The 27,069-nt window shown below is 41.4% G+C and overlaps 1 protein-coding gene and 1 pseudogene across 5 annotated transcripts; both read right to left on the bottom strand.

The window, feature by feature from the left end:
• Positions 1 to 1,709: 1,709 nt before the first annotated feature.
• LOC137810905 (alpha/beta hydrolase domain-containing protein VTE7) lies at positions 1,710 to 27,069 on the bottom strand. 4 transcript variants are annotated; one of them, XM_068612398.2, is made up of 10 exons: positions 26,693 to 27,069; positions 25,637 to 25,731; positions 25,452 to 25,549; positions 25,313 to 25,362; positions 24,953 to 25,048; positions 24,731 to 24,820; positions 23,928 to 24,020; positions 23,389 to 23,484; positions 2,246 to 2,311; positions 1,710 to 2,150 (listed from the first exon to the last, which is right to left on the bottom strand). In XM_068612398.2, the coding sequence occupies exons 1-10, from the start codon at positions 26,873 to 26,875 to the stop codon at positions 1,995 to 1,997; spliced, it is 1,023 nt and encodes a 340-aa protein (XP_068468499.1). In that variant the 5' UTR covers positions 26,876 to 27,069; the 3' UTR covers positions 1,710 to 1,994. The 4 variants fall into 4 exon arrangements, with proteins under 4 accessions (XP_068468499.1, XP_090154482.1, XP_090154480.1 ...); XM_090298356.1 differs by having other exon boundaries at positions 26,948 to 27,067; XM_090298354.1 differs by having other exon boundaries at positions 25,452 to 25,731; positions 26,693 to 27,033.
• Positions 20,463 to 21,939, bottom strand: LOC137810904 (putative alpha,alpha-trehalose-phosphate synthase [UDP-forming] 8 pseudogene; annotated as a pseudogene). The gene has a single exon (XR_016518511.1). The product of XR_016518511.1 is annotated as a putative alpha,alpha-trehalose-phosphate synthase [UDP-forming] 8 pseudogene (transcript).

Raw genomic sequence — 27,069 nt, 5'->3', positions numbered from 1 at the left:
GGCTTGATATCAGTTTTGTGGTTCATAAACTCAATCAGTTTATTTCAAATCCACGAGAACCTCATATGGCAACAACTTTTCGTGTATTGCGATATTTGAAAGGATGTCTTGGTCTTGGTCTTGGTCTATTCTTTTCTAGTAATAATCAAATTGTTATGAAAGCCTTTTCTGATTCGAATTGAGGAACTTGCATTGATTCTAGAAGGTCTACTGGTTATTGTTTGTTTTTGGAAAACTCTTTAATTTCATGGAAGTCTAAAAAGCAGTCTACAGTGTCCAGATCTTCTTTAGAATCAGAATATAGAGCACTAGCTTCACTTGTTTGTGAACTTTAGTGGTTACAATATTTGTGTCATGATTTGCATACTAATATTTCTGAATTCTTTGTTGTAATTTCTCGAACTAAACTTCAAGAAGGTCTTATTCATTTAATTCCATTTTCTTCCTTTAATCAAGTGATTGATATGTTGACCAAACCTTTGGATCCCTCGGTTATTTCGTGACAACTTATCCAATCTGAACATGAAGATATACATGCTTCAACTTGTGGAGTGCTATTAGATGATAAAAAGGATCTCATAATATTTTAGATTTTTAGTTGTAACTACATTTTCCGTTGTAATTGTTTGATCAGTTATAACTGCTCTGTCAGTTATAACTGCTCTGTTAGTTATAACTAACTGCTAACTGCTCTGTCAGTTATTTTTATTTTATTTTTCTATCTTTTATATTTTTATGTGCTATAATGTAAGTGGCAACAATTCTTGATTAATAAAATCTGTCATTTTTTTTTCTATATGTGATATACAAAACTAATAGTATTTAAAATAAGAAAACTATTGAAATAAGTCCTTAATTCTCTTTTCTTACTATAAATATTAAAGAAATCTAAAGTTTGAACTAACAATGAAAAAATAGTTTCACTTAAAAGGATGGAGACAAAAAAACATATTTAAACCTTTAATGTAGAATGATTCTTTGGAATTTCCAACCTCTTTAAGGCTATGTAACTTCTTTGCGTAACACCCTAGCAAGAAAATTATTGTAGAGAAGAAGAGCATGAGTCACAGCAATCACTACAAGAAAATCATGAAATAGAAACCAATTTTTAGAAACCAAAATAATTAGTTGCAATAGTAACTAAATTAGAGACCATTTTAAAAACTAACAAAAAAATTGGTTTCTAAATTAGTTTCTATTATTTTCTATTATTGTTAAATAGTTTCTAAATTGGTATCTAATTAGCAACCAAAGTTTTAGAGACTAAGTTTAGAAACTAAATAATTGGTATCTAAAACCTTAGTTGCTAATTAGATACCAATTTAGAAACTATTTAACAATAATAGAAAATAATAGAAACTAATTTAGAAACTATTTTTTTTTTTAGTTTCTAAAATGGTCTCTATTTTAGTTTCTATTGTAACTAATTATTTTGGTCTCTAAAAATTGGTTTCTATTTCATGATTTTCTTGTAGTGAATTTGTGTATTTTTCTATCTCATCAATCAATGATCATGTTACCAGTTGCCACCGTCACAAACATTTTCAATGATCTATTGCTTTCAAGAGTTCGTTTGGTCCAAATTAATGACATAAAAAATGGGAATGTCATTTTCATCACGAAAACGCAAACAAATTTGAATTAGCATTAGAAGTTGATAATCTTAAATACGGCACAGTTTGGTGCTTTGGGTCAACGAGTAAAACTGATTTAACATTCAAGAGAATTTCACTGCAACATAATACAAATGGCTGTAATAACACAATGAATACAATTGGTACAATATTAAGATAATCAGAAATCTTAAAGCAAGAGAGAATTGATGTTTTAAAAGTGAGCATAAACCATTGAAGACATAACAAAGTGCTATGGTATATCTATTTTTTTGTTTCTACTTTGTATTGGAGTAGAGTTGAGAAAAATAAAAAAAAATGCAACAAGAAATATTTGAAGTGTCCAACCCAAGTATATCATGTACACAGCATGCTTCCCTGTCACAAAGGTGAAACACATTCATTTGCTGTCTTGGTCTTGTTCTGAACAAATCCGACAATCAATTTGACAACAGAATCTGGTCTTTCAACATGAGGAAGGTGACCACAATCGGGTATTTGGCGTATAATGGCATCAGGTAATTCACAATGCAGTCGCTGAAAGAGTAAAAGTTCGCAAGTTAACTGCAATCTTTGGTAGGAAATATAATCTCCTAGAATAGAAAACTGGAATGTGCTGTGTACCAACTTACCACACCAAGCTTACTGCTGATTATGCGGTCATTCTCCCCCCAAATGATTAGAGTTTTCTGCTTTACCTGTTAAACAAATTCAGCATCAAAGTATATTGGTTTAGAGAAGAAAACTACTTCTCTTGTAATTTTAAATTTGTAGAAATTCAAGTGTAGAAATTTGACATCAGTTTCCTCCACTTAACATAAAAAAGGCTATTATTTTACTATAAATATAATATTTATTTTAAAAAATGATTGTTGAATAATTGTTTTTTAATATTAGAGTGTAAAAAAAATTTATTTTTCTACTTAGAACCCTACTTTCATCTCCAAGGCCTAAGATTAACTTGAATTCAAACCAAGATAGTAAAAAAATTAAAACAAAGTGTAGAGAATATGAGAGAGAGAGAAAAAGAAATACTTGAGACATCTTCACCAACCCAAAAGAAATTTAATAAAACATTCAACTCAACCTTAAAGCATTCAATTTGTGTTTGTCAAGTGTATCTTAGTCAACTTGTTCTTTCTTTACCCGTATCTTAGTCAACTTGTTCTTTCTTTACCCGGTGTGAGATTTCATATTCTTAGTTAGACCCCAGTACAAAGGAATAAAAGTTAAGAGTTCAAATTGCATCAATCATGATTAACAGATAATGAAAAAGCTGACAAGTGCCAACAACCTTGCAAGAGATCTAGTTTATGTGACACTTCAATCGAGGAACTGGAAAAAATGGAGGCAAAAGACAGGTTGCTTACGAATGACTTAGGGGCGAACAAGGTGAATTATGATAGTAGGAACTCTGAACATTCGTGGGTTAGGGGGAAGTGGAAAATGGAGCAATATACAGGCGTTGATAAGGAAGGAGGGGTTGGAAATGTTGTGTTTACAAGAAACTAAAGCAACCACCATTTCGGAAGCTATGTAATTGGGGAAGGCTACGTATTGGTTCTTGGCCAACATGTGAAGACTAGCACAAGGGTAGCCATTTGTAATGTTTATTCCTCATGCATATGGGAGGAGAAAAACAGCTATGGAACAATCTTTCATTTATAAGGCAAACACAAGTGGGTTGTACTTGGTGTTTTATTGGCGATTTTAATGTGGTAAGGTCTTCGGTAAGGTCCTTAATGAGAGGAAAGACATTAATACCTTTGTAAGGCAGAAAAGAGTGATAGATGGATTTAATGAGTTTATCGAAAAGAATTCAATCCTAAATGTTCCTGTTGTTGGAATAAAATTCACATGGTTCATGTCAAATGAAAAGACAGAGTAGATTGGACAAAGTTTTGGTGTCACAAGAATAGTTAGACTCTTGGTCAGCCTGCAAACAATATGTTTTTACAAGACAAGTTTCGGATCACTGTGTTATCATAGTTAAGTCTAACTAGTTAGATTGGGATCCAAGGCCTTTTAGAACCTTGGATACATGGTTTGCAGTAAAGGGTTTGTTGATATGGTTAAAACTAAGTGGAATTCTCATATTATAGGCGATGAAGGTATGTCTAAGTGCAAGGAGAAATTTAAAATGTTAAAACATGACCTGAAAAGTTGGAACACACAAGTCTTTCGGAATATCTATACAACGAAGATAGATGTAATAGCACAGATTGGAAAGTTGGACATTAAGGATGCATATCAACGGTTGAGTGAGGAGGTAGAAGGAAAAGAGTTTGATTCCTTAGTGATCTCAAGGAAATTAACTGCAAAATTGAATCTCTCTTAAGGCAAAAATCTAGGATAAATTGGATCAAGTTGGGAGACTCTAATACAAAATTCTACCATTCGATCATTTCTTGAAGGAGAATGTCGAACCAAATTAAAGGTGTGGAAGTGGATGGTGTGTGGAATGAGGACCCTGTTGTTAGATTCGTGGCTAGAAGTCTGTTCGAAAACACTTTTCTCAACCTACCAATTACAAGAATAGGCTTGGGAACGCTGACTTTATTGAACTTACTCAGGAGGAAAATATTAAGTTGACAACAAAGATAATGTAGGAAGAGATAAGGGAGGCAGTTTGGCAATGTGAAGGCTCAAAAAGCCTTGGGCCGAATGACTTCAACTTCAATTTCATTAAAGGAAGTTGGGAAACCCTCAAGCAAGACATCTTTCAAGCGGTCCAAAGATTTGAGAACACAGGAAGAATCCCAAAAGGATGCAATTGTTCCTTTATAGCCCTTGTACCAAAGATAAAAGACCCTACGAAACTGGATGAGTATAGGCCAATATCTCTTGTTGGAGCAATTTATAAGATTAATCTAAAGTTTTAGCTAATAAAATGAAAATTGCTTTACCAAGAGTTATTGACAAATTTCAATATGTTTTTTTTTAGAGATAAGGGAATGTTAGAAAGTATTGTTGTGGCTAATGAAGTTGTGGAGGATCTCATGAAGGAGAAGAAGTCAAGTTTAATTATAAAGGTTGACTATGAAAAGGCATACGACTCAGTATGTTGGGAATTCCTGTATTATATGCTAAAAAGACTTGGTTTTAGTGAGAAATGGATAAGATGGATAAAAGGCTGTTAGAATCTTCATCTTTATCGGTTTTGATTAATGGAAGTTCTATTCGGGAATTTACACCCACAAGGGGACTAAGGCAAGGCGATCCAATCACCCCTTTCCTATTTTTGGTAGAAGTGGAAGGTCTAGCAAGATTGATAAGGAAAGCATTGAGCCAAAATAAGTTGAAAAGGGTGAAAGTAGGTGTTGGTCAACTTAAGGTCTCAATGCTTCAGTTTGCAGACAACACTCTAGTGGTGTGCCAAGCGACAAATCAAAACGTTATAACGATAAAAACAATTCTAAGATTCTTTGAACTTGCGGACGGGTTAAGAATGAATTTCCACAAGATAAGGATTGGAGCCATAGGAGTGCAAAGTCAGCAGCTCTAGGTATATGCTCACATGCTAAAATGCACTCAAATGTTGGTCCCGTTCAAATATCTAGGTATAAAAGTTGGAGGTAATCCGAGGAAAAGGGAGTTTTGGAAGGAGGTTGTCGACAAAGTGAAGAAGGACAAACGGGGAGCTGATTTTATAATATGTTATCGTGGAAAGTTGGAGTAGGGAAAGAAATTTTGTATGGGAAGATAAGTGGCTAGGTAACTTAACCCTGAAACAAAAATATCCTAAGTTATATCTTATCTCAAAAGACAGTGAAAAGTATCCAGCAAGTTGGTTTGTGGAATGAATCTAGATGGGTATGGAACCTGGGTTTGAGAAGGATCTTGCTAGAATGGGAAAAGAGAACAACTCATACAGTTGGTACTAGTAACATTCAACAAGACTCTCAGGACAGGATAGTTTGGGCAGCTGAAGAAGGTGGTGTCTTCTCTGTAAAATCTGCATATCGAGCCCTGCAAATGTTTACACTCTCTGATAGTAGCCAAGCAATGGAAATCTTATGGGATATTAAAGTTGTGCCTAATGCCCTAATGCTAGCTTGGAGGGTCCTCGAAGGAAAAGTCCCAACTAGAACTAATCTCCATAGAAGAGGTGTTTCATTGTTGTACAGGCTAGACCTCGGTCATCGGTGCCAGAGAAAGACATCGGACATCAGTCATCGGTGGTCTAATAGAAATTGTGGGCCACGTAAGCTGGGTCCTACAAACAGTATGAGTTAGCATGAAGTTAACACCCAGATACCAAAAAAGACCTAAGTCACGAGAGGATCATGCATGGGGTGTATATGGTACATTTGGGTACGACACAAGCAAGTGTTCCCTTGAGGCGCTAAGGCCCGTTAGGATTAAGGTTTCTAGGAAAAGACTGTAGGAGGCGCCCCTTTTTCTTTACAGGTGAAGCATTCTTCTACCCAAGGGAGTTTGACTATAGGAGGAGATAGGCGGGCCTGAAGCTACCGTTAGAGTCAACCGACAACCAAGTCAACCGGTGAGAACATTTGATGCCCACCGTGGGGCTCGATAAAACTAGCTCCGATTCACAATCGTCTTGAGAAGCACGAGGCAAGGATCCGCTGCGCCCTCAGGAGGGGACAATGTCACCATGCAACAACTCATGGAGATCATACGCGCCCTTCAGGAGGCGGTAGCAGCGTCCAGAGTTGACCAGGATCGCTTCCAAGTTGATCTGGCCACATTGCAAGCGAACAATAAAGAGTTGTGCAGAACCAATGAGGAACTGGGCAGGAATTTGCAGTAAGTGGGAGAACGCACTGTGGATGAGCGAGCCCCGCCGCTGCCAGTTAGGGCTCGCCTCATGCCATTCTCTCAGGTGATCATGGACACTGTGATACCAGCCACGTCCATGGGCCCGAATGTCACCTTCACAGGTGTAGAGGACTCAAAGGTGCATATCACAGTGTTCTACACCCAGATGATGCTTTTGGAAGGCTTCAACGTTGTGTACTGTAAGCTATTCATGAGCACGCTGGTAGGCGTAGCGTTGGACTGGCTCGTCAGTCTCCCTGACGGACACATTACTTCATTCGACCAATTCTCAACGTTTTTCAGAGAACAATACATTGTCAACCGGACTCCCCCTCCAGTCTCTTACGATCTCTTTGATGTAAGGCAATCCTAGTGAGAGTCATTGAAAGAGTTCTCGAACAGGTTTGGAGTACAAGTGGTGAAACTACACACCAAGGACGAAGCCATGACGGTGCATGCCTTCACCAAAAGGGTGTTGCCAGGACTCATCAGCGACTCACTGATAAGATGTTGCCTAAAGACGTTTTGTGAGATCAGGCGTCGGGTTGTGGCACACATCGTCGCAGAGGATCGGGTCACAGAAAAACGCAGTAGTGTTGGCCCTGTCCGACCTCGGGGAACAGGTTGTCCTCAGCCCATGAGGGTACATGAGGCAACGACGAAAAAGAAGGCCCCAGGAGCACAACCGCCGTACGAAGCGAGGAAGCCCTAGACCAGGGCACACACGAGAGAGAACACACCACCCAGACACAATTTTCAGGTGGACCTTAAGGAGCTGATCGCCATCCCTGATGTGGCCAGCAGACTAAAGCCCCGACCGAAGACTGATAATAGGCTGAGGCCCAGTAAAAGCACTTGGTGCGAGTTCCACCAAGCCATTGGCCATAACCTACGCAGTTGTCTGACATTGGGATTCCAGTTGGATGAACTAGTAAGAGGCGGTTTCTTGAAAGACTACCTGCAAGAGCCGCAGGGGGCTCTGACGACCTGCGGCTCTGACGACAGCGGCCCCAACAAGAGATCAAGGGCACGAGGTGCCCATCCATGGAGAAATCAACACTATCACTGAAGGATTCTCTAGAGGAGGGTGTACTGCTTCCCAGTGTAAGAAATACACCAGAAGAGTGATGACAGTGGAAGGGCAGAGGTCAGACCAGACACCCGAGCCCGACCTCGTCTTCACCAGAACAGACTTGTAGGATGTGGTCCCACATGACAATGATCCCGTGGTGATCTCAGTGGTGACAGCAGGCAGAAAGGTGCACCGCGTCCTAGTAGATCAAGGAAGCTCGACCGACATGATGTTTTGGTCGACCTTCAACAAGCTGCAATTGTCTCCTGACCAATTGATGCCTTACGTTGGCTACCTGTACAATTTCGCAGGAGACCAGGTGAAAGTGCGGGGCCACATAGAGTTAAGGACGACCTTCACAGACGGTGCAACGTCCCGCACCGCCAACATCAGGTATCTTGTCGTTAACGCTCCTTCAGCCTATAACATTCTTTTGGGCAAACCTGCTTTGAACAAGATTGGAGTAGTGGCCTCGTCGAGGCATATGAATATGAAGTTGCCTTCCCTTGAAGGAGTCGTGATCACCATGAAATCTAATCAGAAGGAGGACAAGAGGTGCTATGAGAATAGCCTTAAGACAAAGAAAGGAGTGTGCTTAGTCACCACCCAACCTCCAAGGGAAGAAGGGGTCACCCGTCTCGAGATCGCTCGGGAGAGATGACCCGAGCTTGCAGAGGAAGTGCTGGAGAGGGAGATCGGGAGTAAGAAGTTCAAGCTTGGCAGATCTTTGGGCCAAGAAGCACAAGACCAGATTGCCAAGGTCATAGCACGACACATGGATGCTTTCGCATGGTCAGCCTCAGACATGCCAGACATTGACCCCGATTTCCTGTGCCATCGCCTCACCATGGACCCAAAGGTCCGACCTGTCTGCCAGAGACGAAGAAAGTTCAATGACGATGGTGACAAGTCATCAAAGAAGAGACCCAGAAGCTGCTGAGCGCTGGCCACATCAGGGACATACAATACCTAGAGTGGTTGGCGAACGTAATGTTGGTCAAGAAGGCCAGTGGGAAGTGGAGGATGTGTGTGGACTTCACAGATCTTAATAAAGCCTGTCAAAATGACTCCTACCCGCTGCCCAACATCGACACCCTGGTAGATAGTGCCTCAGGGTGTAGACTACTTAGCTTCCTGGATGCTTTCTCGGGGTACAACCAGATCTGCATGCATCCTAGGGATGAATGCAAGACGACATTCATGACGGAGCTCTTCTGCTAATGCAGGGGCGACCTACCAACGGCTGATGGACAGAGTATTTGCGCCCATGATAGGGCAAAACGTCCAAGCGTATGTGGACGACATGGTGGTCACCTCCCAGGTGAAAGACCAACATGTCGCTGATTTGGAAGAGCTATTTACTACAATAGCAAAATACAAGTTGAAGTTGAACCTTGAAAAGTGTGTTTGGGGTGGAGGCATGCAAGTTCTTAGGGTTCCTACTCACTGAGTGTGGGATAGAAGCGAACCCAGAGAAGTACGCTGCAATCATAACTATGCGTAGCCCGATCTCGGTAAAGGAAGTACAGCAGTTGACGGGGCGGATGGTCGCGCTGTCCAGATTCGTGTCAGCAGAGGGAGATAAGGGGCATCCCTATTTCCAGTGCCTCAAGAGAAATAACAGGTTCATTTGGACCAAGGAGTGTGAGGAGTCGTTCCTCAAGTTAAAGGAATACTTGGCCACCCCCCAGTATTGTGCAAGCCATAGCCAGGCACCCCGCTTCGATTGTCACAGATCGGGCGATCAGTTCGGTCCTGGTCCAGAAGCAGGACCAGGTACAAAAACCAATATACTTTGTGAGTAAAGTGTTGCAAGGGCCTGGGGTAAGGTACCAGGCCATAGAGAAGGCAACTTTGGCAGTAGTGTTTTCAGCGCGAAGACTTCGATACTACTTCCAGAGCTTCACAGTGATCGAAATGACAAACCTGCTCATTCGCAAGGTCTTATAGAAGCCTGATGTGGCAGGACGGATGGTGCGCTGGGTAGTGGAACTATCAGAGTTTGATGTGCAGTACGAACCTAGAGGCCCTATCAAAGGCCAGGTTTATGCTGACTTCGTGTCCTCAGCATCCACGCACCAAGAAGGAGCAAATTTCAGATGGGTCCTCTAACCAACAGAGGAGTGGGGTTGGTGTCATCTTGAAAGGACCAAATGGGTTGTTGATCGAGCAGGCTTTGTGGTTTGCTTTCAAGGCCAGCAATAACCAAGCGAAATATGAAGCCCTCATAGCTGGAATGCTGCTAGCTAAGGAAATGGGGGCGAATAATTTGATAACGAAGAGTAACTCCCTGTTAGTAACAGGGCAAGTTACAAGAGAGTACTAGGCCAAGGACCCCAGATGGTCGCATACCTACAGTACGTTCAGATTTTGAAGGAGACTTGCACAATGTTCGAGTTAGTACATGTTCCTCGAGAACAAAATGCCCAAGCTGACTTGCTAGCAAAGCTCGCTAGTTCAAGCAAGGGGGGCAGACAGAGGATAGTCATTCATGAGACCCTGAGAACACCTCGAACCACCACAGACGATACGGCGGAAGTCCAACAGATAAGCACCTCAGAAGGTGTTAAGAGAAGTCATCGGTCGTTGGCTCAAGAAACCCTGAAAACGCCCAGAATAAGCACATACGCGTTACCAGGGGAAAAGTCAATGCAAGTTTGCCTAGTTGAAGGGGGAGAGACTTGGATGACCCCCTATCAACGCTACTTGGCTGATGGGATACTTCCGCTGGAACCCATAGAGGTCAGAGTGGTCAAGAAAAATTCGAGCAGATACACCCTAATCGACGGGAATTTGTTCAAACATGGTTTCACTCACCCCACCCTGATATGCGTAAGTGGTGAGCAGTGCACGCATATTATGGCAGAGCTTCACAAAGGGATATATGGGAGTCACATCGGTGGCCGAGCTCTCTCATCGAAGGCAGTTCACACAGGATATTATTGGCCAACCATGAGGGAAGACTGCACCAGGTACGCATACCGCTGCAAGCAGTGCCAACAACATGCTGACTGGCACAAGGTGCCCCCAGAAGAGTTGAGGTCGATCTATAGCCCATGGTCGTTCCATACCTGAGGGATTGACATTCTAGGGCCCTTTCCTTTAGCGGTGCGACAAATGAAGTATCTCGTGGTTGCCATTGAGTACTTCACAAAGTGGATAAAGGCTGAGCCAGTGGTGCAAATCACAGCCTACAAGGTCCAACACTTTGTGTGAAAGAGTATAGTACGCCACTTTGGAGTCTTAAAACGGTTGAATTCCGGTAATGACACCCAGTTTGCTAGCCAACAGTTGGGAAAGCTGTGCATAAAGCAGGCATTCACATGAGTCGAACACCCCCAGACAAACGGGCAGGTCGAGTCTGCCAACAGAGTCCTGCTCAGAGGTCTGAAGAGAAGGCTGGAAAAAACTAAGGGGACCTGGGCAGAAGAAGTTCCTAGAATTGTGTGGGCTTACCACACCACTCCCCAGTCCACTACCAAAGAGTCGCCCTTTAGCTTGATGTATGGTTCGGACACGATGATTCCTGTAGAAATCCAGGAGAGCTCACCACGTTTTCAGAACTTCGTGGCTGAAGAATCCAACGAAGAAAGAAATGTGAACCTGGATTTACTGGATGAAGTTAGGGAGGAAGCGAGGATCAAGGAGGAAGCCTTGAAGGGAAAGGTGGAGTACAGGTACAACTCCAAGCTGAGACCTCGACTGTTCCAGGTCGCCAACCTAGTGATGCGGAAAGCCCACCCATATCGGTTAGAAAACAAGTTGTCTCCCAAGTGGACTGGTCCCTTCCGTGTGACAAAGGCCCTTGGGAATGGAGCATACATGCTCGAGACTTTAGAAGGTGGAGCAATCCCTCACACGTGGAACGCGACCAACCTTAAGTTTTATTTCAGTTAAGTTATTGCATTGTACACAGTTTTAGGGAACACTCTTTTTCCCTTATAAGGGTTTTTTAATGAGGTCACCCAATAAAATTCCAGTTATTCAGTTAAAAACAAATATTTTGTACAGTGCAGTTAATGCACCTCTCCCTAGGGTTAGAAACTCAAGATTGGGAATAGTATGGTTCTTCGTGAGCCTCCCTCTTGAGTAAGAACACCAAGGTCGAGAACAGTATGGTTCAACAGTTAAAATCCTCCCCTACCTGCACAGTTAGGGCGAGGTCAGTAAAACGAACCTCTTCTTTGCTTTGATACGCCAAGATTAGGAATAATATGGTTCTTTGTGAGCCTCCCTCTTGTGTGAGTTCACCAAAGCTGAGAACAATATGGTTTAAAAGTTAAAATCCTCCCCTAAATTTGTACAGTTAGGGCGAGGTCAGCAAAACGAACCTCTCCATTGTTTTGATACGCCAAGATTGGGAGTAGTATGGTTCACCAAAAAAACCCTCCCTTGCCTCTATGCGACAAGGACGAGGTTAGGAAAACAAGCATCTCCCTTGGGTTAGAAACACCAAGACTAGGAATAGCATGGTTCTTAGTGAGTCTCCCTCTTTGTAGGAACGCCAAGGTCGAGAACAAAAATAGTTGTCAGTTAAAATCCTCCCCTGCCTCTATACGGCTAGGGCGTGGACAGAAAAAAGGACCTCTTCCTTGTATTGTAAGGCAAGGTTAGTATGAGCTTCAGGTATACGTCTCCCTTATCCCTGTGTGGAAAGGTTGAGTCTAGCTAAGTAAACCTTTCCCTCGTCTTGTGAGACAAGGCCGAGAGTAGTATGGTTCCCAGCCAGAGGTCTCCCTTGTTTTATAAGACAGGGTTGAGAGCGGCGTAGTACCTAGTTAAGGATCCCCCTTGACCGTATGAGTCAAGGTTGGGGGCAGCATCTCCCTTACCTTTGTTTGGCAAAGGATAGGGCGAAATGAGAGCTTGGGCAAGCATTATCTCTACTCTGAGACGACAAAGAAAGACTAAAGTCAACAGGCGATAGAGTCAACAAGCAATATGTGCAACCAAGGGAGGTCTCGGATCACTGCGCTATAGTGGTCAAGTCTTGGGTTAAAGACTGGGGCCCCAAGCCGTTTAAAACAATAGACGCTTGGCTTGTGGAACCTGGGTTCAAGGAATTGGTGAAGGAGAAGTGGAACAGTTATGAGGTGTATGGGAATGGTATCTCTAATTTCAAAGACAAATTGAAATTGTTGAAGCGTGACCTAAAAGAATGGAATAGGAGTGTTTTCGGGAATCTAGAAGATAATAGGCGAAAGATCATGAAGGAGATTGAGAAGCTAGACATCAAGGATGCAAACTGTGATCTCTCGGAGGGAGAGAATATGAGAAGGCTGGAGCTTCTTAGCCAACAAAAGCTTGTAGAGAAAAAACAGGAATCTTTAAGTAGGCAAAAAACTAGATCTATAAGGTTTAAATATGGGGATGCTAATACCAAATTCTATCACTCTCTTACAAGGTGGAGAAGACTCAGGAATGAAATTAAAGGAGTAGAAGTGGATAATCAGTGGTGTGAAGAACCAGAAACTGTACGAAGGGAAGCTAAACGAGTGTTCGAACAAAGGTTCATGGCTACCTCTGACTTGGGTGTTAAGCTAAGCTCTGTGGATTCCATGTCTATCTCTGAGGAGGCTAGTCGAGAATGGTAGAGGGGTTTGCTGAGGAAGAAGTAAAGGCTGCAATGTGGATGTGTGAAGGATCGAAGAGCCCGGACCCAGATGGCTTTAATTTTAATTTCTTTAAAAGCAATTGGGAGTCTTTAAAGAAGGATATCATGGATGTTGTGTACGTGTTCCAGGAACATGGAAGCTTCCCAAAGGGGTGCAATGCATCCTTCATTGCTCTTATTCCTAAAGTGAAAGACCCAGTTATGATTGATAATTTCAGGCCTATATCTCTAGTGGGGGGTTTATATAAGATCATAACGAAGGTGTTGTTAGAGCGCATAAAGGAAGTCATGCCTATGGTTATAGATGATGTTCAGTCAGCTTTCTTTAAAGATAGGGGAATGTTGGAAAGTGTCATGATGGCCAATGAAGTGATCGATGAGGTACGAAGGAGTAGGAGGAGTGGGGTGTGTTTGAAGATAGACTTTGAGAAGGCATATGATTCAGTTAGGTGGAGTTTTTTGTTGGATATGTTACATAGAATGGGGTTTCACAGTAAATGGGTAAAGTGGGTGAATGGCTGTTTGGAGACGGCTACGGTATCGGTTTTGGTGAATGGTAGCCCGACGGAGGAGTTTAATCTCTCGCGGGGATTGAGGCAAGGTGACCCTCTGGCCCCTTTCCTCTTCCTTATAGTAGCAGAAGGCTTGGCTGGGCTAGTTCGGAAAGCTCTAAAGGATAAATTTTTAAGTGGTATCAAGGTGAGAATAGATCAGGTAGAATGTTGTCTGTTGCAGTTTGCTGATGACACCTTGTTCATGTGCGAAGATTCTTTCTCCAATATTTTCACAATCAAGGCGATTCTCAGGGTCTTTGAGTTAGCGTCTGGGCTTAAAGTTAACTTCCATAAATCAAAGTTGGCCGGTATAAAGGTTGCCAGAAGTATACTTGAGTCATATGCAAGAACACTTAACTGTGGAGTAATGCAGATCCCTTTTATTTATTTGGGGTTACAAGTAGGTGGCAATCCAAGGAGAGTGCAGTTTTGGGAACCGGTAGTTGAAAAAGTTAAAGCTAGACTCAGTGCTTGGAAGGGGAAATATTTATCGTTTGCAGGAAGAGTTTGTTTGATCAAGTCGGTGTTAACGGCTATACCTTTGTTCTACCTCTCATTCTATAAAGCTCCGATATCAGTTTGTAAGAAAATTACTAGCATTCAGAGAAGGTTCCTCTAGGCAGGAGAGAAAGATCAAAGATATATATCTTGGGTTCGGTGGGAAAGAATGTGCAAAGTAAGAGAGGAAGAGGGTTTGGGAATTAAGGATGTTGGGTTGTTTAATCAAGCCCTGCTAGTAAAATGGAAGTGGAGATCGATGAGTGAGGAAAAAGGGTTATGGAAAGAGGTTTTGGCGTCCAAGTATTATAGTGGAGATACCAGAAATCAAGACTATGGCAACCGCCAATCCTGGTGGTGGAGGGATCTTTCCAAGGCTTGCGGAGAGGAAGAGGGTGAGGGTTGGTTTCACAATCAAGTTGCATGGAAAGTTGGTTCAGGGGAGCAAATCAGTTTTTGGGACGATGCCTGGGTGGACAATAAAAAGCTTAAACAGCTGTTTCCCAGGTTGCACACCATATCTTTAGATCAAGGAAAGAAGGTGAGAGAGGTAGGCTTTTGGGAGGATACGGAGTGGTCATGGAGGTTAAGGTGGAGAAGGTCTAGATTTGAGTGGGAAAGTACTATGGAGGTAGATTTGATGAATCTTATTATAGAGAAGAGTCCGACAAAGGAAACCGAGGATGTAATGGTGTGGAACGGGGATCCAAATGGAGTTTTTGCAGTGAAATTTGCATACCAGACTTTATGTCACTCTATCACTGGTATATCGCATAATGGGTTTTCACTCCTATGGCAAGCTAAAGCGCTACCTAAGGCGTTGTACACTGCATGGAGGGTTGTGATTGGGAGACTTCCAACATATGACAATCTCACTAGGAGAGGTATGGTCGTCAATTCCACGCTTTGTGTGCTATGTAAGGCAGCGGAAGAATCAAGTCATCATCTCTTTCTATCTTGTTGTTTTGCACAAAAAGTACGGTCTCTTTGTCTCAGGTGGATAGGTATCTTGTCTGCTCAACATAAGGACCTTATGAGCCACTTTGAGAGATTTCACTTAGTTCATTTAACTCACAAACAAAATCAGGTATGGAAGGGAGTATGGGTTGCGGTTATCAGGAGTATATGGGAACAAAGAAACTTGGTTGTGTTTAAACAAGGGGTAGTTAATGCTGAAGAAATATTTCACTTAGCACAACTATTTGTGTGGTTAAGGTTGAAACATGGGACTTATGCTTTTAATTATTCTTTTTCTGATTGGGTTATCAATCCCATTCTGTGCCTACAAGGTTACTGAACTGAAGTGAAGGTCGTTGTTACATGAATTAGAAGAGAGGGGATAACTAGAATGAAAGGAAAATCAAGATATGTTGGATTGGAATTCTGGTTCTGGACTGTTATTAAAACTGGGAGGCTCTGATGGATTGTGCCTTGCAGAGATCCAGATTCGGTACAGGGACATAGTGGGCAACAAGTTTTCTGATGTTAGGCACAGGGTTGAATGAAGCGGGATTGTGGGATTAACATGCATTCAAGGAGGCTAAAATATGTAAGCAAAGGAGCGTCAGCATTTGTAGGGGTAGGGAAGCAGAGTGGAAGGAAGATAAGCGCTGGTGTGTGTTTAGCAGTATAATAAGGAAGAAGGAGGTTCTGATGAAGTCAAAGGAACATACGTAGTTACTCTTTATTTATGGTTCTAGGACTAAGTCAGTATGCGGTGTTGTGTTGGCTATTTAATGAGGGGACAAGTGGTGGCACTGCTGAGACTTGTGTTCTATTGTTATGCTTTTCTTAGCGGTGAAATTCAGGTACGTAAGGTCATGTTCTGGATTCTCCTTTTGGAGTAGAGAATTATGGTCAGTTAAGTTACAACAAGGAGGGAGTTACTCCGGGGTGTTGACCAGCTGCCCATCAACGACTTTCTTTGTCAACCCTGTTTGAGATAGATCCACCTCAGGATGCGCACAGGCAACCTGGGCCATGACATCCTCAAACCCAGCACCATAAGCCTCAACAATGTCGCTGGTAAGCTCCTCCTTAATCTGATTGAAGAGTTCGTCCTTGCGGACTAGCTCTCCCTCCCGCTGGCCAAGCCGCACCTCTTGCTGAGTGGCCCTTTCCTCTAGCCTGACCATCTTCGTCTGCGACTCCTCATCCTTCTCCTGCAAGTCGATGACCTCATTCCAGAGACAAGACCTTTGAATGAGCACTCAGGGTCTCCTGGGACTTCTCAAACAGAAGCCTCTTGGTCTCCTTGTCGGTTTGGCGAAGGTCTGACAACTTCAGATACAGCACAGTTTCACGTTGTGTAAGCTTCTTGATCTGGAGTGCGTCTCGACTTCCTGCCTCCCTTAACTCCTGCACATCAATCTGCAAATCTTGCACCTTTTTCATGGCAAGACTGGATGCGACGGAAAATTCCCCAAGGCCTTTGGCTGCATGCCCTTGCAGGGGGTCTTCGCTCAGGCTCTCCATCATCTCCCGGTCTTGGAAGGATTGAAGGGCCTCCTGGAGAAAGGCGGGCAGCTCAACAGCGGGAGGCGCGCTGTGATCACCTCCAGGGGCGCTCTCTCCCCCGCCCTCGTGTACAACGATATCACAAGGGGAAGATGCACTTGGGGGATTCTCTTTGAAGGAGGAGGCGCAACCATCTGAGGCTGATTGGGCTGGGACTGCGACATCAGCAACCCTTTTTCTCTTGAAGACGAGGCTAGAGCAGGTGTCCTCATCCTCGGAGGCAGTGGCCTCAACTACCCCTTTCTGCCTAAGATCCACCGGGGTTGGAGCATAAGGGCTTGGGGGCAGTGATAGCCGTAGCGGGGGCATCAGTAGGGGTCACAACATCGACATCAGATGGGCCAGCACCAGCTTTGCGTTTGGAGGCTGCCTCAGCTAGCATCCTCCTCTTTTCCTCATTGAGCACCATGTCTGCATGAGAAAACAACAAGGCATAAGAAAGTGAACCAACACAGTGTGCAAGTAAGTAAAAGCAGAAACAGGAAAGGATACCAATATAGCCTTTGATAGCCTTGGGGTTGTACTCAAGCTTGATCAGTTCAACAATGATAAACACCACTCCCAAACTTGAAAGGAGCTGGCACACCTCGCAATCGGGCAGGGTCAAGTCCTCGAGACTCCTAGGCTTCTTGAGCCTTGTTTTCTCCACCCAGTAGAGTGGGAACCCATCCAGCAAGGTAGGATCATGCTTGTTGCAACATATCTTAAAGAACTTCCCTTTGAAGCCCTTGTAAGACTGTTGGAAGAGGGTTAGAAGGACTCTCCCTACCACTCCGTTGATGCTCATCCACAACTTCTTTCCAGGACTCTTTGCCTCGAAGAAGTAGAGGAAAACATCCACAAATGGCGTATGGCCAAGGTGGTTGCAGAGAATGGCAAAGGCCCGTACAAAGGCCTAGCTGTTGGGGTGCAGCTGGGCAAGGGCCACATTGATTTCAGTCAGAAGAGCGCTCAAACCCTGTGAATGGGAGGCGAAGCTTGAGTCGCTTGAAGACGGTTGCGTGCATGAAGAAGAAAGGTTCCTTGGGGTTTGCGCGGTCATTAATACACACGGGCTCACCCTCCTTACAAGGCAGAACCTTCACGTATACGTCGTGCTCCCTCCCAAACACATGGAACTTCTCATCAACCTCGCCCTCCTTGTACGCTCTTATATCCTCGAAGGAGGTGATTTTGGAGGTCTCGGCTAAGAGGCTGTCAGGAGCCCAACGGTACAAGGGTTGGTAGTCAATGGAAGGAGGTGAGTTCGGGGTGGTTTTCGTTCGAGCCATCTTAAGAGATGAAGCTAGAGAAGAAAAAGAGAAAAAGAAAAGGAGAAAAAACGAAGGTTTAGAGGAGGAAGATGGTATGCCTCAGAAACCCAGAAAATAGAGAGTGCGCGAAAGCGAAAAAGAAGAACGTAAAGTGCGAAAAACATAAACAGTCCCAGAACAGTTATAGCATGTTATGAGCATTGGAATCATGAAACAAAAATCATACCTTTAGACAGTTAGGGTTTTGAAGCTTGAAGTGCTCGAAGGAGAAGAGAGAGCGTTCGAGAGCAGGAAATGCTTGAGAAATGCTTGAGTGAAGTAATGAAACAATGAAAAATGCAAGGTTTTGAAAAGGTTTAACGTATACGAAGAAGCGCAAACGACAACGAGTCCTAGCCGTTGATCCTGCCACGTGTACGCTGATTAAAAAAGTATGGTGAGACGTCGTTTCGGTGTACTATTCACATCCCGTCACTCCAGTGCCACGTAGGTCAACGTGGACGATCACTTAGTCTCTTCACTGAAACAAGTTATAGCTCGAGACTGGGGGCTTGTGTACAGGACAGACCTCAATCATCGGCGTTAGTGAAAGACATCGGACATCGGTCATCGGTGGTCTAATAGAAATGGTGGGCCATGTAAGTTGGGTCCCACAAACAGTATGAGTTAACACCCAGATACCAAAAAAGACCTAAGTCACGAGAGGATCATGCATGGGGTGTGTATGGTACATATGGGTACAGCACAAGCAAGTGTTCCTTGGAGGCGCTAAGGTCCGTTAGGGTTAGGGTTTCCAGGGAAAGACTGCATACATGGCACGTGAATACTTAGGGCACCAAAAGAACAGATGATGTCGCAATGCTGGTACATGAGTAGGTACTCTGGCGGCTACGCTGTTAGGTCTATGCACTCCAGAAAAGGGAAGTCCTATGCGCCAGATTACGCTAAGATTGTGTAATAGTGGCGCAAGGACATTCTCCCAGGAACTCTAAGCCCACCAAGAGATGTGGGAACAACATAGAAGTAACCCTAGATACAACCTATAAAGAGGGTGGTAAGAACCCTAGCAAGGTATGTCATTTCTAAGACTGAAACTGCTTTACACACATTAGTGTTTCTTTAGCCCTTATTGACTTGAGCGTCGAAGTGCAAATGGCTATAAGGGCTTCCCTTTGTTTTTACAGGTGGAGCGTTCTTCTATCTAAGGGAGTTCGACTCCAGGAGGAGACAGGCGGGCCTGAAGCTATCGTTAGAGTCAACCGGCAACCAAGTCAACCGGCGAGAACAATTGTCAACCCTAATGTGCCCTTTATGTAATCTGGTAGAGGAAACGATCAGCCACCTATTTGTAAAATGTAAGATAGCTTTTCAGATATGGTCGATGGTTTCAAAGTGGGAGGGGCTACACATAATTTATCACAATGATATGAAACACCATTTGATCCAGTTCGGTTTGTTTCAGTTTAATGTGAAAAGGAGCCGTGCTTGGAAAGGGAATTGGGTAGCGATGATTTGGAGTATTTGAAATCAAAGGAATGGTGTGGTTTTTAAAAAAAGGGAAAGTGGATGCAAAAAATATCTTTAGTCTGGTACATTACAAGTTTGGTCTTGGATGAGAAGGAAAATAAAAAATTTTAATTTCTCTTCCTCTGATTGGGTGCTCTTTCCTTTAAATTGTTTCCATTCCTTAAGTTAAAATAGACTCTGGTTATGCGTTTTTTTGTTGTCTTGACCGGTCCGTATACAGATGTTGAAAGTTTTGTTGTGATGCAGATGTGGTATTTATAGGTGATTGAGTGGTGGTCACAAAGGATTTGTAATGCAGGGGAGACAGATGCTATAGGATGGAGGAAGATCGGGGTGAAGGGATATGTTAGGTGGAAGAAGCTCCATGAGAACAGTGGTGAACATTTGTGTACTAAATTATCAATAGTTGTAGTTTTGGGTTATCATTCTGATTATGCAGTTAGTGTGGTGTTTAACAAGGTTATCTGGAAAAGTTTTGACATACTTCTTAGCCAAGGAAGGGAAAAGATCTTGTTTATTTTGTTACAGGAAAAGAAAGTAGAATTTGGCAGTCAAGGTCATGGAGGAGGCAAAGGGTTTGTTGTTCTCATTTCTGGTTTTTTCAGCACCAATGACTCTCCTTTGGGGCTGTAGAGTAGGTATATGTTGGCATAAGTAAAGATTAGTGTACTTATGATGAAGACTTTTTGTAATAAAGAACTTGTTAGTATAGTATTATGAAGTGGACTTTAAGCCTAACTCAACCCCATAAAACCAGCTCATAGGGTTGAGGTTTGCACCCACTTATATACTATGAAAGGCTCTAATCTCTAGTCAATGTGGGATCTCCAACACACCCCCCTCACGCCGAGACTGCCAACTCGTGCGTGAGACTATATATTATGGGTGGTCCGATAACGGCCCGATAGCGGGTGACACGATAGGCCCAACACAAACACTCGCTAGGATAGGCTCGAAATGACTTTGATACCATATTACGAAGTGGACTTTAAGTCTAACTCAACCTCATAAAACCGGCTCATGAGGTTTTTTTTTTCTCCGAAACAAAAAATATTAGATTCTGAATGACATTAATGTATACATAAACCCATCAAATATACAACCAATGAATTCCTGGGAAGAATACCTAGATTTTGTATCTATGAACATATTCAGTATCCTTTCAGTGCTACAGGTACACCCTTTTGTCCCCACCTACCAATAAAAAAAAATCAATCTCTCTAATTCCTTGTGTTCAATTTCTGAGACTTAAAGTTGCTAGCAACATTTTCTATAATCAAAAGTCAGATTCAAAGTTTTTTCCCTTAAACCATGCTTTTGTACATCATACCAAAAACAACCAATCAAAACTGTTTCTTTCTCCTGTGCGGATGCCTACACAGCTAAAATGTACCTTTACTTTATAGGATATTCTCAAAACATACTTCTCCTTTCTCCAAAGGGGTTTCTGTAGAATATCTTGATTTAGGCACTGAAGCAGCACCAAGACCCTCAAGTAATGACATCACATCCTTGGTGTCATCAAGGTAGTATCTAGCCTTGCTTGGTTTTTGTCCAACAGTGCATGCAAAGATTTCGGGTGCTGAGAAGGAGGTAGCACTGTAAGGTTTGGTTAAAATGCTCTCAAACATATCCTCATCAGACCTATCATCACCAATGCACAGTACAAAATCTGGCAATTTACCCTTCTTGGTTAGGGTAGAAAGAACTTCTTGTGCAACTAACCCTTTTGTAATTCCCTGAGGCTTGACTTCGATAATATGTTGTCCTTTTTTCACAACGACAGGCTCATTCGCAAGTACATTTTCAAGGTGATCCAGCAGCTCCATGGCTTGCCAAGATCCAAAATCAGGATTTGCATCACAGTAATGCCATACCAAGGCACTCTCTTTGCTCTCTATAGAGGAGCCGTCTGTGGCCTCCATATAAGATCTCATCACAGGTTCAGCAATCCTTTTCCAAGCAAAATCCGTATCTGGATGACTCATTTCCCAACTAGCATGCTTACCCCACCTTATAAAATAACCATGCTCAGCTGCTATACCAAGATTCTCACACTGATCAAACCATTCACTCAATGAACTTTTTCCCCTACCACTAATAATAAACACAGTGTTGTTAACATCACTGCAAAGATTATTTAGCACAGATATGACTTCAGGACTGGGGGCTTTCACAATGGATGCTTGAGGTACAACTGTACCATCATAATCCAAAAAGATTGCTCTGCAACTGCTCCTTTTATATGCAGGGACAATGTGTTCTATGGATAGCCTCCTGAAACTAGGAGACAGAGACAAAATTCTGAAGTTCAAACCAAAGCCAATGCCCCAACAACAGTTTCTGTGGTGATCCTTGCACGAAAACACTAGATCTTGCTCAAAGCTTCTAGCCCAGTAGGCCACATCATGAGAACTAACATATCTGTAGTGCTTCTCATGTCGAAGCTGCTTCTCTCCATCAGACATTGTGATTGCCAAATTTAGTGCTTCGGCTACTGCATCAATATCCCATGGGTTCACCCTTATTGCCCCCACTAAGAGATGGTGTGCAGCCTATAAACTCAGAAACAACAAGTGCACTTACACAGGGGGAGTCAGAAGCAATTTCTAAGGCTTCATCCATTTTAGCACTTCCCTGCCTACAAACAGTGTACTTGTATGGCCACATCGACTAGAGATTAAAGCCTTTCATAGTATATAAGTGGGTGCAAACCTCACCCCATTGAGCCGGTTTTATGAGGTTGAGTTAGGCTTAAAGCCCACTTCTTAACATGGTATCAGAGCCATTTCGAGTCTATCCTAGCGAGTATTTGTTGGGTTTAGCAGGCCACCCGCTATCAGGCCGTTATCAGACCACCCATAACATATATCTCCATGCACGAGTTGGTAGCCTCGGCGTGAGGGGTGTGTGTTGGAGATCCCACATCGACTAGAGATTAAAGTCTTTCATAGTATATAAGTGGGTGCAAACCTCACCTCATTGAGCCGGTTTTATGAGGTTGAGTTAGGCTTAAAGCCTACTTCTTAACATATAGATTTATTATATTATGCACTTGCTGCATAATTCTGTTTTGCAAGTAGGAGGGGTGGTGCTAAGATGCCTAGGTTCATGGTTTCTTCTCCTATAATGTTGTTATGTTCTTTTAAGGTAGGTGGTGAGAGTTTTGGATCTTTATATAACTTCGAAGTATCTCGTTTTATATTATTTATGTTTTGTTGATTAATCCACATTCTCAAAAAGAACATGAATTTTTAATAGAAATTACTGAAAAAGAAATGAAAAAAATATTGTGAATGGAAAAATTTACGATAAGCCTGTTCCTAATAACACAAAGACCTGTAAATGAAAAATTGAAAGTATAGCCATCTACACCTAGAAAGGATAAGCCCTTTGAAACTTGGGAAGAACAAAAATGTAAAGATGGTAAATTGATTCAATCTGGGGCAGAAGATTTAATGTGGAACTAAATATTGATGAAGCTTTAGACATAAAAATGCCATTTATCACATATTATTCTTCATCTGGAGCAAAGATGGCTAGGGATTGATAAGAATACAGATCAGAAAATATGTCAAAGGAATTATCAAAATGTGTATGCTTCATAGGCAGCGAAAATACATATACGCTGTCATGGTTGGATGTTAACTTTCTATTCATGATATTTTATTTAAGTAAATTATAATTTAATGTTATTTTTATTTTGATAATTAATTATTTTTGGAAACGCATTTTCTTTATTCCTTTGTTCTTGCTCAACATTCATGGAGTGGTGTTGCTAATTTTCCTTCCATCATCAATGGTGGCACTATGTCACAACATAGAATAAATAGTCTTTCTCTAATTGCCATTAAAATAACTTTTTAAAAATCTTGATTAAGAAAGAATTATTGATGATTTTATAAGAAATATTGGTAATGATACAAAAAAACTGATAATAGACCCTGGCTGAAAATACCTTTTTTATCTGGGAGACAACATTATAACCACCACTAGTCATAAAATCAACTGTAGCATCCTCCCACCATGGCAATAAACAATGCAAGCGACCCACCTGTTTAAGATTACACCAACATGTTATCCAACTTCATTCTGCAACATCTAAAGATCACAGTGAATGAGTGCCACTCAGCGTGTGTGATAGTATATGGCTATTATATCTTAAATAAACCATACATAAATCTCCTAACAACTATCCTATGAACTATAACATGCTTAAGCTTGTGATGTTGAGTGTTAAGTGGTATTATGAACACATTTTTATACACATTTTTAGTTTAGCAATTCATATTGTTCACCATATTATAAATTAGAATGATGATCAATGCTCCGACGAATTAGGTTTAATCCTTAGAAACTACATGTTTTTCTAGATATAAATATGTTTGATACATTTATGCGACTAAGTGTTGAGCATGGTGCATTATGAAATTGAAAATAAATGCAAACATATGTACACAAAGAAAGTGATAATATTGTTAAGATCTAGCAACTCACATTGGTCCAATCGAGGCTGGTACTGAAAGACAAGTTTGTGAAGCTCAAATAGTTAGCATATAAGCGTAACGGAATGCTCTTCAATACATATGCCTGATTCAAAATAGTATCAATGGTGACCACAACTTGCACCATTTAAGAATTAACAATCTCATGCTATCATTCATATATCTTCCCCCAAAAGAAGTAAAAGAATCGAGAGAAAAGACTAAACAAGCATTACTTAGGAAACAGGACTAACAATTCAAATCTGATTTAAGCTATAGAGGGGTTTGGCTGTTTAAACCAGGGAGGGTAGAATCTTTCAATTTAAATCTGATTGTTCATTTTCTTGCTTATTTTTCATTCGTTCTGCTCCTTTTCTTTTGGAGTAAAAGTTAATCTCCACAAGGAGTGTTCCTCCTTGAGTTTTATTATAATTTCAGTGAAATTCAATGGGAAATTAAGTCATCTGCTCTTTATTTTGGATCAAAATAAGTAATGGGTAGTTCCAAGAGGCCATGAGCCATCCAAGCTCAATTCATTATATTATATTGAGTAACAAGATGGAAGAAAAAGAGTAACTGATACCTAACAAAAAGATATGCCATTTCCTAAAATAAAATGCAATATTAAGAAATGATAAAGTTAATGGAATTTCATTTTAGCAGGGTAAGATCAATTTTAAAAAAAAAAATATTCTGTAGACAGGATATGAAACAATATTCTAGATGATTGAATAAACAGATGTTTTTGTCCAGCTGATATAGATTTAGACATGATTTTCTAGATAATAGCTTGTGGTAAGTTGGAGATATACTCACCCCAGCATAGGCTGCTGCTCTAGGTAAGGTTGCTAGGTTTCCTGTTCCTTCGGCATACACACTAGCATCAATCAAAACAAGCTTTTCCACCTGAAAAAAATGAACTTCAAGAAAATTACTAGATCATAACAGAATGAATCACTTGATAAAATTGCCTTTTAATAAAAAAAAACCTCAAAATTTGTCAAATATTCAGAAGTTAAATTATTGGATACCACATACAGCTTCTGGATAATTGACCGCAAAATCAATGGCAACTGCAGAGCCAAGGCTTGGACCAACCAATATCATTGCCTTTCTGATGTGAGACTTCCAAAACTGGTAGATAAATCCAATTCACCCACAGCACAATGAAACAATAGGAAGTAAAACAACAGAGGTGCAAAGAAATTTGTCAAAGCCTACACTATAAACGATTTCTTACTTCAATTCATAGTCTGAACATAAAAGGGTAACAATTTAATAGATGTACTTTTTAGAGTTATGTATAACTATAATGGCCACACTGCCAACAAAGCTGTAAACAAATATCATTACAAAGCCAAGGATCCAAGAGATGCGCATTAGTTATCACCTAACTACCTGATAAAAGTGATCACGCTTTGATACCACATCACATGAAGGAAGTTTTTCTGATGGATATAAGAAGAAAAAGAGAAAACCCAATCATTAAAATGAAAGAAAGGAATGAACATAACATGGGGAAAGTAAAAAAGCAAACCTAGATCAGAGAAACCCCAACCAAGAATGTCAACAGCCCATGTCTCATAACCAGCTTCCTCAAGCAATGGATATGTGTATCTCCATTCTAAACATGAGCTGAACAATGAGAAGGAGTGAAATGAAATCCAAATGTAACTTGAGCAGAAAAAGGTACAAATTCTGTCACTTGCTTGTTTTGAGCACCTGTCAAAGCCATGAAGTAGGACAACTGGATTTTCCTTGTTCTGCATCATCGGCTTCACACTACTACTCATGATAGGATCTTCCGAGAACCTAACCTGATTGTGCCAAAGTAATGAGCAATAGTATATATTGAGCAATTTTCTCAAGAGAACAAGCTCAAAAACTTCCTAAACAGTCTACACATTTGGAAAGTTGGAAGATAAACTATATTTTGAAGGAAGAGAGAATGAAAGAGTCTATTATGTTTGAAGAGCCCATAAAAAGGAATTATTTAGAAAAAATCATTGCTTCTATTCAGTTTAAGAGTAGCTTGAGTAAATAAACACACCACCACCACCAACAGTCTAAACTCTAAAGGACCATAATACAATGGTAGTCTTCAAGGAAATGAATCAGTATATAATACAAAATATAAGACCTGAAAATCTTTATTTGAAGATAACAATGCAAGATAAAAGGAAACAAAGTACAATATTCCAGGGCCTTCAAGAGCCTGGTCCTCCTTACTTCCATTCATACTAAAGAATGACTCTTTCTTTCACCCACTTAGATATTTATAATAGACTCCTCTCTCTCATCCTACTTCTTTGCTTATTACAGACTTTATCAACACCTCCACCCACTTCCTTGCTTATTAGAGACCTTTTGGATATCTAATGAAGAGTAAAAAAGAATGGTATGTGAAACAAAATTGGCATACCATTTATTATTGGACATTTTATAATGAAATGCAGGAAAGTTTCCATTGATTGGGAAGTGAACAACGTATGATAAGGAGATTAGTAAACAAAAAAGTTGGTTTCATGGCATAAACTCCAAATAGGAGGAGAAAATAAAGGTACTAGAATGAAAGAGAAAAAAACGTTCCATCCTAAATTCCAAATTATTCCATCAATCCAAACGCACCTGGTTCAATTTCATTATTGGATATCTCAACATGTTAGCATAATGCATTAGACTACAAGCATAATGAATATGAAAAGGACGACAAATACAGAACATAAGATAGTAAGTAAATAAATTGGAAGGTGGAATTGATAAAAATGCAGAATTTACAGAAACGGGAAGTCTCTGAATCCGGTTAGCAAGAGTTCTCGCAAAAGGGTCTTTGATTCTGTGGACTTCTTTAGGAAGAAATGAAGGGAAGACATCAGTTTCAGACACAAGCTTGAGTTTGGGTGTGGAGGGAAAAGGCAAGCGCGATTGAGAAGCGAACTGAGGTGGTAATAGTAATAGCATTTCAAAAAACTGAAATTGAAAAACCCAGAGACAGAGGCTAAGGTGAAGGAACGTGGCATATGTATGTCAGACCTGTCCTGTCCTATGTTTTGACAAATAACTGCCACTTCATCCTCACTCTCAACTCTGATTTCACGCCATTAACACACTTCCTCCTTGCTTTCTAATGTTAAGGATAATGTGAATAAGAATAC

The sequence above is a fragment of the Phaseolus vulgaris genome, chromosome 2 (assembly GCF_051622355.1).
Source record: "Phaseolus vulgaris cultivar YP4 chromosome 2, ASM5162235v1, whole genome shotgun sequence".
Taxonomy (NCBI): Eukaryota; Viridiplantae; Streptophyta; class Magnoliopsida; order Fabales; family Fabaceae; genus Phaseolus; species Phaseolus vulgaris.
This window is presented reverse-complemented; position numbering and strand designations above follow the sequence as displayed.